The 15,924-nt window shown below is 38.2% G+C and overlaps 1 protein-coding gene across 3 annotated transcripts in view; it reads left to right on the forward strand.

The window, feature by feature from the left end:
* The window catches only part of RAD50 (RAD50 double strand break repair protein), a 69,521-nt gene that overhangs the window by 40,957 nt on the left and 12,640 nt on the right, over positions 1-15,924 (forward strand). For all 3 annotated transcript variants that reach the window (XM_020991134.1, XM_020991136.1, XM_020991137.2), the window contains exons 21-22: positions 4,420-4,547; positions 8,305-8,529. In XM_020991134.1, coding sequence (XP_020846793.1) covers positions 4,420-4,547; positions 8,305-8,529 — 353 coding nt within the window. The remainder of the gene's footprint in view (positions 1-4,419; positions 4,548-8,304; positions 8,530-15,924) is intronic.

Raw genomic sequence — 15,924 nt, forward strand, 5'->3', positions numbered from 1 at the left:
ACACCCATTAGTTTCTCATTCCTGCTGTTTCTACCCTGAATTTGTTTTATCATGTTTTAATGCTTGATGTGGCTAATTAGTTTGATAAAATTATCCTTTCTTTTGGAAATGCTTCTACAAGTCAATATGTCTATGAAAGCTGTCCCAGTTAGCTTGTCTACACCTCCCTTGGCTGTAAGCCCAGGAATTTCTGTGAATATGAATGAAATGTCACATTTACAGAGGATCCTTGCTGTAATTTTTAAATGCTCAAAAAAGTATCTTATATGAATCAAGTCAACTGCATAACAGAATGCTTAATTATTATAGCTTTCAATGAAAGGTATAAAAATATTTGCCACTTTTGAAGAAATTGCTTACCTAAATAGGAAATTCAATGAGATTTACAAATCATTGATCTTTTACAAGTTGGTTGCTAAATCATATAAAATTGGGTAGAATATTGGTACAAGTGGACAATAGCTAGAACCATCAAATCTTGAAACTGGAAGAGACCTTAGAAAATGTCTAGAGGCAGGAAGACTTGAGTTTAAATCCGGTTTCAAGCAGTAGCTAGGGGACCCTGGATGAGTCACTAAACTTCTGTCCTCACGAGAGTAGGGATCTTTTTAGTTTTTGTGAAAAACAGTGCCTGGCAGAAAGATGGTTAATAAATGATTGATTGATCCAAAAAGAAAGACACCTGAACTAAAAACCTTGAAGGAATCTTATCATTCTAATAGGCAGAGATGAAAAGGGCATTTCAGGTGTGGAGGACAGTCTTGCAAAGGTGCAGAAATAAAAGATGAAATGTCAATTTAGGGGAAAAGCTAGTAGGCTTTTTCCTAGAACAGGTAGTATACAAAGAGGAATAATATAAACTAAGTCTGGGAATGGACATAGAAGCCAGGTTGTGGAGGGCCTTAGATGCCAAGCTACTCAATTCTCTCTCCTTATGTATATGTATACATATGTACATATACACATATATGTGTGTATTTAAAGGCAGCAGAGAGTCCCTTAAGGTTTTTGAGCACAGGTTTGACATGGAGACGGTTGATATGGAGAGAGGGAAGATTTTTAAGGAGACCTAGTAAGAGGCTGTTATAAAAGTCCAAGTGAAAGATGATGGGAGTTTGAACTAGGAGAGTGATCATGTAAATGGAGAGGAAATAAATGTGAGAGGTGTTATGGAGATAAAGTAGATAAAATCTAGCAGCTGATTGGATATGGGAAGCAAAAGAGAGGGGAAAAGAAAAAATGACTCTGAGGTTGCATAGTTAACTGGTAACTAGAAAGATATAGGTACCTTATATTTTTTTAAAATTATTTATTTATTTTTAGTTTTCACCATTTACTTCCATAAGATGTTGAGTTTTAAATTTCCTCCACCTCCTTTTCCTCCCCCTCTCAAGATGGTGTGCAATCTGATATGGGCTCTACTTATACATTCATATTAAGCATATTTTCACATTAGTCATGGTATAAAGAACAATTAGAACCAATGGGAGGAACCACGAGAATGAAACAATAAAACAAAACAACAAAGGGAAAAGAGAGCAAATAGTATGCTTGCATCTGCATTCAGACTCCAGAGTTCTTTCTCTGGATGTGGATAGCGTTTTCCATAGTGAGTCTTTCAGAGTTGTCTTAGACCCTTGCATTGTTGAGAAGAGCCAAGTCTATCAAAGTCAGTCATTGCTCAATGTGGCTGTTACTGTGTACAATGTTCTCCTGGTTCTACATGTTTCACTCTGTATCAGTTCATATAAGTCTTTCAGGTTTTTCCTAAGTCTGCCTGCTTATCATTTCTTACAGCACAATAGTATTCCATTACATTCATATACCACAACTTGTTCAGCCATTCCCCAGTTAATGGGCATACCCTCAATTTCCAGTTCTTTGCCACCACAATAAGAGCTGCTATAAATATTTTTGTATATGTGAGTCAATAGTGGTACCTAATACCTCAGCAAAAGTAGGTATGTTTGGAATGGTGATAGGGTTAAGGGAATTCCATTCTGGTTATGTTAAGTTTGAAATTCTGATGATGCTGATAATAATAACAGCTATCATCATCATAATATTATTAGCTAAGCAGTTTACAAATGTTATCTCATTTGATTTTCACAACAGCCCAGTGGGGTAGGTGTTGTTATTATCCCAATTTTACAATTGAGGATATGGGCAACAGTTAAGTGATATCTGCTGTTCCACTTAGCTTAGGGGATATCCAAGTAGAGATGGCCAGTTGGTAAAGACAAGATGAAGTTTAGAATAGCGATTAGGTTTAGCTCTTTGGGGAGTCATCTCTGTTGAGATGATAACTGAACCCTTAAGAGCTGTTGAGATCACCAAGAGTGTAAGTGTAAATAGCGAACAGTCCCCAAACATAACTTTGTTGCTCGATCACCTTGGTGGGTTGAAGATAGTAGATGATCTAGCAAAGGGAGAGAACCAAGAGGAAGCAGTCACAGAACCAAAGAGGGAAGGATGCTTGACTGTGGAAACTACAAAGAGATCAAGTAGAATGAAGACTGAGAAAAGCCATCATATTAGCAGTTAAAATATCATAAATAACTTGGGAGAGAGCAATTTTAGTAGCATAGTAGTGTAGGAAGCCAGATTATGAGAGGCTGACATGGAAGTTGCAAGTATAAAAAATCCTTTGGAAGTTTGGCTAGGAAAGGGAAAAGTTATACAGGGTGATAGCTTAAGGTGACAACCTGGGCATTTTTGTAGACGGCAGGGTAGAATAAGGAGAGATTAGAGATGAGAAAGGAAATGATTGAGACAAGGTCCTAGAAGGAAGATGAGTTCAAGGACACAAGTGGAGGAATTGGCCTTGGCAGGGAGAATGGCCAAACTTTATCTTGTGTAAGACTAAATATTAACATTAACTTCAGATAAAAATGTTTGCTTCATGATAGCATGGAATCATAGGAAGATTTCCCATAAAGCTAGAGGAACACATTAAATTTGGGTGTTGTTTCTCAAAGAGAGTCTTAGAATTTGTGTTGAGGATTGGTCCCTGTTTCTTCCTGCCAGTTTTTACATGGGTGAAACCTTTATTTTAGGGGAAATATAAAATACTTTACTCGTTGACCTTTTGAAAACTAAGAATAAGGAACAGAAAATCTGTTCAATAAATATATGTAATATAAAACATATAGGAAAAGAAATGGAAAAAATACATACATTCATTCAGCATACAGAAACAGGAAACATCATTTACGTGGCATTTAACTAGAAGACAAGGCAGTAATTATATTTGCGTACATTTTCTCATGCTATTAGACAGGAACTGATTTTTTAATTTGTTTCTCTCTTCCTGCCCTCCCTCCCAATCCCCCAGCACCCAGAGACAAAAAACAGTTTCATTGAGGAGCGAGAGAGTAAAATGGAAAGAGCACTGTATTTAATGATTGATAGGATACATAGGGTGAGGGAGAATGAGGAGTCAGGTACAGCACGGAGATGACAAACCTGGGAAGCTGAATTCAGCGGCGTCTCCCGCAGAAGTAGGGAAGTTTGGGAGAGGGCACATTTGTGGGGAAAGATTGAAGTCTTGTTTGGATATGTTGAGTTTTAGATGTCTGTATAGTGTCTTTTTTGAAATATCCAAAAAACAATTGCTAATGTGAAGCTGAAACTCAGGAGAGAGACTGAGGCTGGGTATGCAGATTTAGGATTCATCTGCATAGAAGTAAAAATTAAATCCATGGGAGCTGATGAGATCATGAAGTGATAGAGGAGAATAGGGCTCAGAACAGACCCTTGACAGACACCTATCATTAGTGCTTGCGACTTTAGTGAAGATCTAGCAAAAGAGACTTTAAAAAGTGGTCAGATAGGTAGAAAGACACCCAGGAGAGAGCGATTTCGTGATAACCCAGAGAAGAGAAAGAATCCAGGAGAGGTTGGTGATCATTGCAATATAGCGTTGTCAAATGTTGGGAGGGCCTCTGATCCTATAGCGTGGTGTTGCCATCTTGTGGCTCTTTAGAGTATCGCCACTAAGGACTTGTAAAAACCTGTTTAGTGTTTTCACTGCCATGTGTTCAGCAAATGCGTATTTGTTGAGTAGTCAGATTAAAGTAAGTCAAAGACCATAGATTCCCTTTCATTGGGGTATTGTCAGCTTTAGTTTCATAGGATCCCAGAACTGGAAAGAACATTAGAAGTCATTAAATATAGCCCTCTCATTTTATAAATGAAGAAACTGAGGCACAGAGACTCATTTGGGGTCACATTAGGTGACAGGGCTGGGACCAAGGTCCTCTGACTCTAAATCCCACCCGCTGTCACTTGTGTTCCATTTGATAGTCTATTATTGTGTGCAATATGGTTTTAAATAAAGGGGAAAATAGTATTTCCCCCTTAGACATGCCCTATGTCAGTGGGCCAGTATAGACTCTGACTTACTGTCTGTCTCTTTAGGTGCAGGAAAGGTGGCTACAAGATAACCTTACTCTGAGGAAGAGAAATGAGGAACTGAAAGAGGTTGAAGAAGAAAGAAAGCAACACTTAAAGGAGATGGGACAAATGCAGGTTTTACAGCTGAAAAAGTAGGAGCTTTTAAAAGTTTATTCTTTAATTTCTTTAATAATGATTAGTGAAAAAGAATTCAAAGCCCGTAGACTAAACTTCTGATGCATTTTAAGTAGACGTAACTGTAAAGAATTCTTGAGTTGATAGAAAAGTATGCATTGTTTTAAAAAACAAAAACTATGGGAGAAATTTGTAGGAAGATCAAAGAATCGGCACAAGCCAAGGAGTTGGCTCCCCAGCCTCTTGCTTAAGAATAGAAGCAGAGAAAAAACCATGAAGGAACTCAGTTTATTGGTGAGAGCTGCAAATTGAAAAGATCCCTGCAAACAGACAAAGAAGAACTTCAAATGGGTGGAGGAATAAATTCTCAACAAATTAGTAAACTAGATTTAAAGTATATTTTAAAGAAAAATCTAAATAAAATAGGATTTTAAAAAGCATATTAATTTTAAGAGCTAAAATATTCCATTCAATAAAAAAGACATTTGTTAAGGATCACACCTTTAGATGCAAGAGATAGACAGCCTATGGGCTACATTAGTAGCCACAAAATGTTAAAAGAACTAGAGGAACACCACCAGTATTTTGGATAGGTTCCAAGAGAACTTATTGAAAAATATTGACATGAATAATACAGGACGGAAAGCCAGGGTAGATTATACCACATTGACAAATTCTCAGATCCATCTTAGTAGAATTATTTACAGATTTCATTCCCTTTATGTAACTTAAGAGCAAAATACTCAAATGTAGTTTTTGTCTCATTGATTTCCATGGCTTAGTAGATAAAAGTTAGGAGTACCTAAATTCAAGACTTACCTTAGTCACTAGCTGTGTATCACTTAATAGTTAACATGATATGTCACTTATTGTTTTGCAAAGTGCTTTATATACACATGGGTGTATATGTGTGTAAGTAAAATACATATTATCTCACAAGTGACCTTGTGGGGTAAGTGCTCTTATCCCCATTTTAGAGATAGAGGAAACTAAGAGAGAGATTGTCATTTATTAGCTTATAGTAAGTGATTCTCAGCCTCAGTTCCCACATCTATAAAAATGGGTTGTGAGGATTATGTAAAGTTATGTATGTATCTCTTATTCTTTACCTTTGTTACATAACTAATCCCCGTTCTTTTCCTGTCATACACATCTTGAATGATATATTTTATGCCACTTCTTGCTGATAAGTTGTTGATAGTAATGCTGTAACTTATTTGTATCTACTCTCTATCTTTCTTTTTTAAAAATTTTATTCATTTTGAACTTAAATATGAAAGAAAAAAAATCCATGTACATAGCACAGTACAAAAAGAGGATTCAATATGTCTCCATAAATCTCCATTTCACACTGTTTACTTTTTTTGAAAAACTGCATAGTAAATACTACACATTGTTTCTTTGCTTCCTTCTGAGTTTTCTTTTGTTCTCTGCTGTGCAGTTTTTTTCCTCCCTCCTTCCCGTCCTCACACTAGAGAAGGCCACTGTTAGACATAGGTACCATACAATATATACTTCTGTTTGCCAGTTCTTTCCCTAGTGGTGGATAACATCTTACTGCATAGGTCCTTTGTAGTTGATTTGAGTATTTATAATACTCAATATGACTTATTCATTCACAGTTCTTAGAACAATATTGCTATTACTGTATACAACATTCTCTTGGTTCTGCTCATATCATTCTGAAAGTTTTTTAAAATCAACCAGTTCGTCATTTCTTATAGTACAGTAGTATTCCATCACAATCATATACCACAACTTGTTTAGCCATTCCCCAAATGGTGGGTATCCACTCAGTTTTCAGTTCTTTGCCAGCACTAAAGGAGCTGCTATAAATATTTTAGAACATATGAGTTCTTTTCCTTTTTTCCCTAATCACCTTGGGAAACAGACCTAATAGTCGCATTGCAGGGTCAAACGGTATGCACAATTTCGTAACTCTTTGGGCACAATTCCAGATTGCTCTCCAGAATGATTAGATCAGTTCACAGTTCCACCAACAGTGAATTAGTGTCCTAATTTTTCTGCATCCCCTCCATCTCCCATTTTAGCCAATCTCATAGGTATAAGATGATATCTCAAAGTTGTTTTAATTTTCATTTCTCTTATTAATAATGATTTAGAGCATTTTTTCATGTGACTATATATAATTTTGATTTCTTCATTGAAAAGCTGCCTGCTCATCCTTTGACCATTTATCATTTGGGGAGTGACTACTCTACATCTTTCCATTGACCCTTGGCTTACCTGAAATTTTGATTTTTTGAAGATTGTGGTATTTATTCCATGATTCGTAGCAATCACTGTAAAAACATTGGTGTTTTTTTAAAATGTAGATTTTTGCTTCAGAGGGTGCCTTGGAGTGATTGGAAGTGATTTACATTTTCCCAAAGGGAGGGAGAGAGGTTGGTACAGCTGATTTTGGGGTCAGGGAACCTGGGTTCACATTCTGATTCTTCTGCTTACTAGCTGTGTGATATTGGGCAAGTCCTTTAACCTCATTGGGCCTCAGTTTCCTTCCCTGTAAAATGAGAGGGTTGAACTAAATGACTTCTAAAGTCTCTTCCAGCTCTAAATGTGTGATCTTAGTCTGGTCACCCAAGTCGTCATTCTCCTCAATTCCTATGACTTTAATCTTCATTGCACCACAGCCATCAATAGAGATAGTTATACCTTAGATCTCCATTGCCCACAAATGCTACCTTCCTGGCCCTGATCTTTAATATTCCTTCTCTGATCATTGACTCCTGTTTAACCCTTTGATTCTCCTTTGGTGGATCTTACCCTTGGTAATATCACGTCTGCACCTTGTTCCATTCCAGGGGCCACATTTTAGGAAAGGTTTTGGTAAGCTGAAATATGTCCAGAGGAAGCAGTCAGTATGGTCAAGGACATTGAATTCAGTCTATACAAAGATCATTTGAAGGAACTGGAGATGTTTATCTTGGAGAAGAAAAGACTTGGAGAAGAAGGGGGGGGGTGTTGTATAATAGCTTTAAGTATTTGAAGGGCTACCACATGGAAGAAAGAATAAACTTGTTCTTCTTGGCCCCAGGGGCAGAAATAGGGGCAATGGCTAGCTATTGCAAAGAGGCAAATTTAGGCTTGAGGTAAGAAAAAAATTCCTACCAACTAATGCTATCCAAAAATAACATGGATTTCCTGAGGATATGGTAGGTCCTGTCCCCCCAAGGTGTATACATAATAGCTACAGCAGATAGAAAGGACACCCCACTGCATCAGACATGTTGTACCACAGAGAGTATGGGCTAGACCAGATATTCTTGGAGGTCCCTCCCATCACTTGACATTCTGTGACTCTGTGAAACTGGACTAGCAGCTGTTGACCAAAACTGACACTCTCTCTCCTGTTTCCAGACAGTACCACAAGCTACCCCTCATGTCTAAGATTCAGTCCTTCCTCGTGTCCACCCATTGGAATCCTTGTCTTTCTTTTAAAAGTTAATACAGGGGCCCCCTTCTTCATGAAGCCTTCTCTGATCTCCTGTATTAAGGCTTTCTTCCTCTTCAGCTTTCTTTGTCCCCTAGTTATGTGTCTCCGTATCAGATACTCTCAGTGAACTGTGTGTTCCTGTAGATCAGAGACTGTTTTGTTCTTGTTTGCACATCCCTAGCACTAGTGTAGTGCTTTTTACAGAGGAGATGCTTACGAAAGACTTATCAAATTGAACTGTTAGCAGGTTTTTCACTTGAGGCTATTGTGAATCACACAGTAGTCTTCCATGCAGTTTTAATTTTTTCCTTCCTTTACAGTGAATATCAGACATTAGAAGAAAAAATAGAAACACTGAAAAGAAATCACAGTTTAGCATTAGGACGACAAAAAGGCTACGAGGAAGAAATTCTTCATTTTAAGAGAGAACTGCGGGAACCTCAGTTTTCTGATGCTGAGGAAAAGTACAGAGAAATGATGATTGTGATGAGAACAACAGAACTTGTGAACAAGGACCTCGACATTTATTACAAGGCATTGGACCAGTAAGTGTCATCTTATAGACCTGATTCCCATTTACTTCAGAGAATACACAGTCTCCAGTTATTCTGTTCTTTTTATTAATTCTCTAGAGAGTTACATCTTTACCTGTGCATGAACTGCAGTCAGTTCTTGCTTTACATAAGTGGATTATTCCACACATCTCTAAGTAAAGAGACTTTTACTTTAATACGCATTTGCCTTCAGATGTGGGGAAGGGAGGGAGGAAAGGATATAGGAAGGGTCCTGAGTACTCGTGGAGGGAGCGGGAGAGATGTAGTTCAAGGACACGTGGGGGCTGAAGACCCAGAAGCTAGAGCAAGAGAAACACACAGGGCCAGGGCCAGCCACGTGAGAGGTTCTCTGGGAACCAAGAGGAATGGGTTGGAAATGGACATAGACAGAAGAGGATGGGCAACACACAGTGGGACATGTGGCACTGGACATCTCAGGCCAAGGCCCCTGGCTGTCAGCAGCCATTCCTGGCAGCTGTTCTGCTTTCAGTTGGAGGGTTTTGGTGGGGGGAGGGGAGCAAGCCTTAGAGGGCCTAGCTGAGGGGCAGGAGTGGAGAGAAAAAACACACCGTTTGGTTCAGTAAAGTTAACAGGTGTTTTTTTGGAATATGGATTTCTTTCAGAATTCTGTATGTAAAGCTGAATTTGCATAATGCAAATGTACATAAAGTGAGAACTTTATCAATAGGGTCTCAGCTCAAAGAATTGTACTGATAGGTTTTCTGTACTTGAGGATTTCAAATACATAAACAGGGAATAGACATGGGAGAAAAACCACAAAGTAGTGTTGCTCAGACTCTACAGGGCACATGAAGTCATGAGATGGTTGCATGTGGATGGGCCTTTGGAGTTACAGAACCACTGTCATAGAAAGGTTGTGGATAAGTGCCCAGATATTTTATATGAGTCGTATCTAGTCTTAGAAACTGCAAAGGGACTGACCAGGTGTTTTATTTTAATAGTTTGTTGTCTTGACTGTGGTTTGAAATAAAAGGGCTCTTAGCATAAGAATTTTTGTTATAATGGGATCCGACTTATAAAATAATCTTTTAAAAGTTGATTGATCAACTTTTTTTTTTTTTGGAGAGGCAGTTGGGGTTAAGTGACATGCCCAGAGTCACACAGCTAGTAAGTTTTATGTATCGGAGGTTGGATTTGAACTCAAGTCCTTCTGACTCCAGGGCCAGTCCTCTATCCACTGTACCACCTAGCTTCCCTGATCGACATTTTAAGATGTAGAACTATTTAGTTCAAAATGTATTGGAGAGGCAGTACATTATTAGAAAGAGCAGCGATTTGGAGCCAGAGGACCTGGCTTCACAGCTTCTCTCTGACATGAATTATCTCGATGACCTTAGGAAATTAACAAAACCTCTCTGGGGCTCCGCTTCTTTACCTCAAACATTTATTGGACTGAGTAGCCATGAAGGACCCTTCTGGATCTAGTTCTATAATCCTGTTACCTACACTATGTTGACACATGTTTTTAAACCTCTAAATGTTAGGATATCCCTAAGACAATGTTGGAAGAGCAAGAGGAAAAAAACTGGAGAGATGTTAGGTTCATCAGTGAAGGAGGAACTCTAAGGAAAAGATGTTGTTCATTGATGCCTAGTGAAGATGAAACTTAATAGCTTAAAAGAAGAAAGAGAATGAGTCTTGGTGCTGCAAAGCTTTTCCTGACTAGCTTCTTCCTCACAGAGGCTAGTCCTGTTTTGCAGTTCCAGGCATTTAACTCAGTTCATATTTCACCATCTGTATCTTGATTCTTGTTTTTCCTGGGCAGAGAGGCAGGAGATGGAGTGTTGTGTATGAGAAACAGTAAGAAGGTCAGTTTGGTTGGATCATAGAGTATGTGAAGGGGAATGATATCTAAAAAGACTGGAAAGGTATGTTTGGGTGTAGGTTGTAAAGGGCTTTAAAAAAATAAACAGAGGCATGTATATTTGTTCCTAGAGGTACTAGGGAGCCACTAGAGTTTTAGTAAAGGAGGGCTCAGATCAGACCTGTGATTTTGGAAAATCACTTTGGCAAGTGTGTGGGAGATGGATTGGTGTGAAGGAGGACTCAAAGTAAGGAGACTGATGAGGACACTGTTTTTCAGTAGTCCAAGGTGAGAGGTGATAAGGGTCTGACCTGAAAGAGGTGTTGTTTATGTGAGTGCAGAGAAAAGGATAGACACATGGTGTGTTGTGGAAATAGTAATGACAAGACTTGGCAACTGGTTTGTGATGTGGAATGAGTAAGAATGAGGCATGGCAGGAATCTGTTGGATGGATTGGAAAGGGAAGGAGATTGAAGATAGTGAGACCTCTTAGGAGGCTCCTCAGATGGTTGAGGTGAGAGGCCTCAGATAGATATGATAGGGCCTGGTAAATGATTGGATAAAAGAAGTGAGATGAGGAAAGAATTAAAGATAATACTAAGGTTTTTAACATTGGAAAAAGGGTGAAGGTCAATGTTCTGCTCAGAAAACTTCAGTGAGTCCCAGTTGACCAAAAGGATAAAGTTCAAATTACTTACTCCCATTCCAGGGTCCCTCTACAATTAGTCCCACCTGTTTTACCTTACTCTTCTACATTCAGATCAAACTACCATTCATTTATGCAGTTCTTTGCCTTCTATACCTTTCCACAATGCTGTTTCCTCTTCCAAAAATGTTCATTCCTTTCTATCCTCCTTCCCCGCCTCTTCCACCCCCTCATCATCTCCTCTTGAAATCCTACCCATTCTTCAAGGTCTATTTCAAATGCCACTTCCTTCATGAAGGCTTGACTCATCCACCCTGTCTAGATGTGATCCCACTCCCCTTTCTGAACCCATTACCTTGTTTTGTACCCTGCTTGTTCCACTTGACTCTATTCTGCATTGTATTACAGTTGTTTGTACACTTATCTTTATCCTTCGTTTTAGGCTGATGACAGAGATTCATACTTATAAGCCTTGCCATGCCATGTCCATTGTAAGAACTCGGTGACTGATTGCTAGACTGGGTTGAAGGGAACTCAGCAGCGCCTTTTTATACAAGTTTTCTTGCAAACACTAAATGCAGCTTTTTTCTCCTCAAGAAAACATGGCCCCAGTTAACTTTCTTTTCCCTCTTAAAATTAAGCTTGAATTCAGCGTAGCATTGCATTTGTGTGTTTATTTAAGGTAACGCAGGAAATTAGCTTTGCATTTTTAAGAAAAGCTGATTAGTGTCTGTTATTAGTAATCATCAGAAAACTCACTGAGACTAAGTATCTCCAGTGGTCAGAGAATCTTAAGTCTAAATGTGCACATAAGGAAAATCCATCGTGTTGTTTCCATTCCTCCCCTAGCCTTTGGGGGCTATAATGTATCAGTCAATATTCAGCCTGAATTTGGAGTATATTACTAAGCAAAGAACAAATTTTCTCTTCTGTCTCATGAGTTTTTGTAGGACAAGATAGGAAGGGCCCTACATATACCAGATACAGGACAAGCAACAACCCTTTAAGAATGACCTTTACTCTTTGACCTTGCATAGTGCTTTATTTTGCAGTTCTCTAGTGCACTAATCATGTAATGTTGTTTATCACAACTGTTTGTGTTTATGTACGGTCCTCTTACTGTAAACTTCATGAATTTCTTACCTAATTTGTCTCCCCAGTCTCTAGCACTGTACTTTGCACAGGGTGGGTATTTCATACATGTTTGTGAATAAATGAATGATGCCTAGACATCATTAACTGAAACTGCTCTCTCCAAAATCACCAATGATTTCTTAATCACCAAATCTAATAGCCTTTTCTTAGTCTTGACCTTTCTTGACCTCTTTGCGGGATTTGACATTATTGATCACTTTCTTGTCTTGGGTACTCTCTCCTCTCTGGATTTTCCTAATGTTTCTCACTTGCTTCTCTTTCTGCCTGTCCTCCTCAATCTCCTTTATTAATTTTTCATCTATGTTATACCCACTAAGTGTGGATGTTCACAAGTGCTCTGTCCTGTGCTCTCTTTTTTCTCTATACTATCTCACTTGGTGCTTTCATTCGCTTGCATGGATTCAATTATCTTTTCTATATGGATGATTCCTAGATTTACATATCCAGTTCAGGTCTCTTTCCTGAGTCCAGTTGCTCACCACCAACTGACTTTTGGCACTGGATATCCTACAGATATCTCAGATCGGCCTGTTCAAAACAAAACACCTTATCTTTGTCTCCAAACTCTTTCTTTTTCCAGCTTGTCCTGTTAGATATCAAGGATACCCTGCATCCTCCCAGATGCCCTACCTTGTTAGCTTAGTGTCATTCTCACCTCTTTGTTCTCACTCATCCCATAGATGTCTAATCCTTTACCAAATCTTGTTGTTTCTATCTTTACGACCACTCTGTATATAGGCCTTTCTCCCCACTCAACCAGCAACAACTCTGGTATGAGCCTTCATCACTTCACACCTGGACTGTTAGCCTTCTAACTGGTTTCTCAGCTTCAAATGACCCCCCTCTCTAATCTATCATTCATTCAGCTGTGAAAGTGATTTTTTTTTAAAAAGCATCGGTCTGACCATATTACTCCCCTGTTACATAAACTTCAGTTGTCCCCTATTACCTGAAGGATTACATATAAACTCTTGTCTTTGACATTTAAAGCTCTTCACAACCTGGTCTCTTCCCACCTTTCCATTCTTATATTTTACTCCTTGCAGGTACTCTGTGATCCATTGACATTGTCCTACTTACTAGTTCCCTGGAGAGGACACTTCATCTCCTCTCTCCATTCCCTTTCACTGGCTTTCCTCAGTCTAGAATGCTTTTCTCTCCAAGGTTACACTTCCTGCTTTTCCTGACTTCCATCAAGACTTAGCTCAAATCCAGCCTTCTTTAGGTGGCCTGTCCCTACATTTGCTAATGCCTTTTTCTTTTAGATTACTTTCCATCTACTCCAAATGTATTCTTTTACATACGTTTTCTATTAGAATGTGGACCTTTTGAGGACGGGACTTACTTATATCTGTCTTTATATTCCCAGCAATTAGGACAGTACCTAGCACATAGTAAGCAATTAATAAGTGTCTGTTGACTGGCTAACTCACTGAGTGAAATAAATTTCTTTTCACATTTTTTTCCATATCTGCTTGTTAAAGTTATTTTTGTATTGTCAATGAAATATATAAATATTTCAGGGAGCCAACCAATATAGCCTGGACTTCTTGTTTCAAACAAGCATAGCTTGCCTAGGAATTAGAAAAGGAAGAAGACTTACAGTACTGTCACAGTGCCTTGAATTTAGCACACATTTAAAGACTTAGGAAAGTATTATATTGTGGAAATGTGAAAAGCCTTGGTCTCTGCAGGAAGATCTGGTCCCTCTTTGCTTGAGATGATTCCCACCATCTCACCATTCCCTATGACCATGCCCACCATCCTAAGAGGTAGCATGATGTGATGGAAACAGCCATATACTTTTTTATGTTGTTTATTTTTTTTTCTCAATTACATGTAAACAAAAGATTTTTAATATTCATTTTTAAAAATTAAGTTCCAAATTCTCGCCCTCCCTCCCCTTCAGAAGGCAAGCAATTTGATATAGATTGTATATGTGCAGTCATGTAAAACAGCCATGTTGCAACAGACAACGGAGACCAAAAAAGACAAGAATAATAAAGTTTTAAAAGTATGCTTCAGTCTGCATTTAGACTTCATCATTTCGTTCCCTACAGGTAGATAGCATTTTTCATCCTAAGATCTTTGGATCATTGTATTGCTGAGAAGAGCTAAATCTTTCACAGTTGATTATCATACAATATGAAACAGCAGCATGTTTGGGATCAGAAGATGCAGCTTTGGATGCTGGCTCTGATTTCATAGCTCTAGGAGTGCATTAAGTCACTTCACCAGTTTCCTCATCTCCAAAATAGGGATGATAATATTTGCATTACCTTCTTCATTGAATTGTTGAAAGTCAAGTGAGATAATGTAAAACACTCTGTGACCATCAAGTGCTATATAAATGGCAACTGTTGCTGTTATTTTATTGTTAGCCTTTCCCCAGCGTATACCAGTGACCTCAGTAGTCGCTCTGCCTTCTAGCTGATCCTGCATGCCACTCTCTGATGAATATGCTTTAACACGTTAGTTAGGAAACCTCCTCTCCCTGCTATCCCTTAGCTTTAGTGTGATCTTTCCGTCTTCTAAGCAGTCATAGCATTCGCCTTCTGCCTTGTATTATAGGTATCTGTGGGTGCATCTTCTCATTCCTGTTAGACTCTGTAAAATCCCCCAGGAAGTGAATATGCCTTATTCACCTGTTTTCCCCCTCATCTTCAATTCCAGCCTTATTATTTACTCAGTATTTACTTATTTACTCAGTAAATAAAGTGGTTGAGTTGTATAGCCAGTTTATTTCTGCTATTACAATATTGTTCTGGATTGTAGGTTTTTCTTTAAGACTTCAAAACATTTTTTCAAGTATTTAAGTCATACCAGGCCTCACTGAGATTCTCTTTGGAACTTTTCTGATTATTAAATAATCTCCCATCTCCAAGCAGCTTCAAGTGCAAAAAATCAGTGCCTTTCCCTTCTTCCCCCATCCCTATTCTAATGTTGAAGTCTGTAACATTTCATATCCATGGTAAGAATGAGAGGGGAACAGAAGGATTTTATTTCTACCACGTATAAATTGAGTTTCAATGTTAGTTGAAGTAGATTTTTTTTTAAAGTTTGAATGAATTAATTTGTATTTTAAAATATTAGATTCACGGTATAAAAGGCATAGGAAGTCCCTTTTCATGATTGTCCCCCCCCAAAAAAACTTTTCTCCCCACAAGTAAGAAATACTTAGAAGTTTGAGAGTTGGAATGTAATGAGTGGATGCTTAGATCTTATGAATAGGTATAAAAAGTAAAGAAAACGTGGGTGATGATAAGGCAACAGATGGCATCCTCATCAACAAGCTGAGTGTGGCTTTTAGTCATTTGCTGTTTTTTTTTCCAGTTCTTTTTATAATTTGCATTATAATCCTTCATCTGATAATATTTAAAATGTATTTTATGTTGAGTCATTTCTTGTTTCTTTTGCTGGTGAATCAAAAGATCATGAAATGATTTTGCCGAAGTAAGTAGCATAAAGTTAAGTTTCATTTTTGTACAATCAGATAAGAAACCTGCTGTGGAAGTAAGGTCCGCCTCACATCCTTGGTCTACATTTTACGCTGAGAGTATTGTCTGCCTTTGGGGCACGATAGTATGTAATATTTATAAGATTCTTAAGTTATCCAAAGAAACCTGAGGATCTTTTGTTGAAAGGTGACATGTAGTTGCAAAGGTTCATTGCAGCCAGTCACATCACTTTCAGTTTTGTAGTTATCTTTTCCTTTCTTTTGAATTGAAAGCCTATCAGTTACCAAATAAAATTGAAAAGA

This window comes from Phascolarctos cinereus, unplaced genomic scaffold (genome assembly GCF_003287225.1).
Source record: "Phascolarctos cinereus isolate Bilbo 61053 unplaced genomic scaffold, phaCin_HiC Scaffold_2;HRSCAF=192, whole genome shotgun sequence".
NCBI classification, from domain to species: Eukaryota; Metazoa; Chordata; class Mammalia; order Diprotodontia; family Phascolarctidae; genus Phascolarctos; species Phascolarctos cinereus.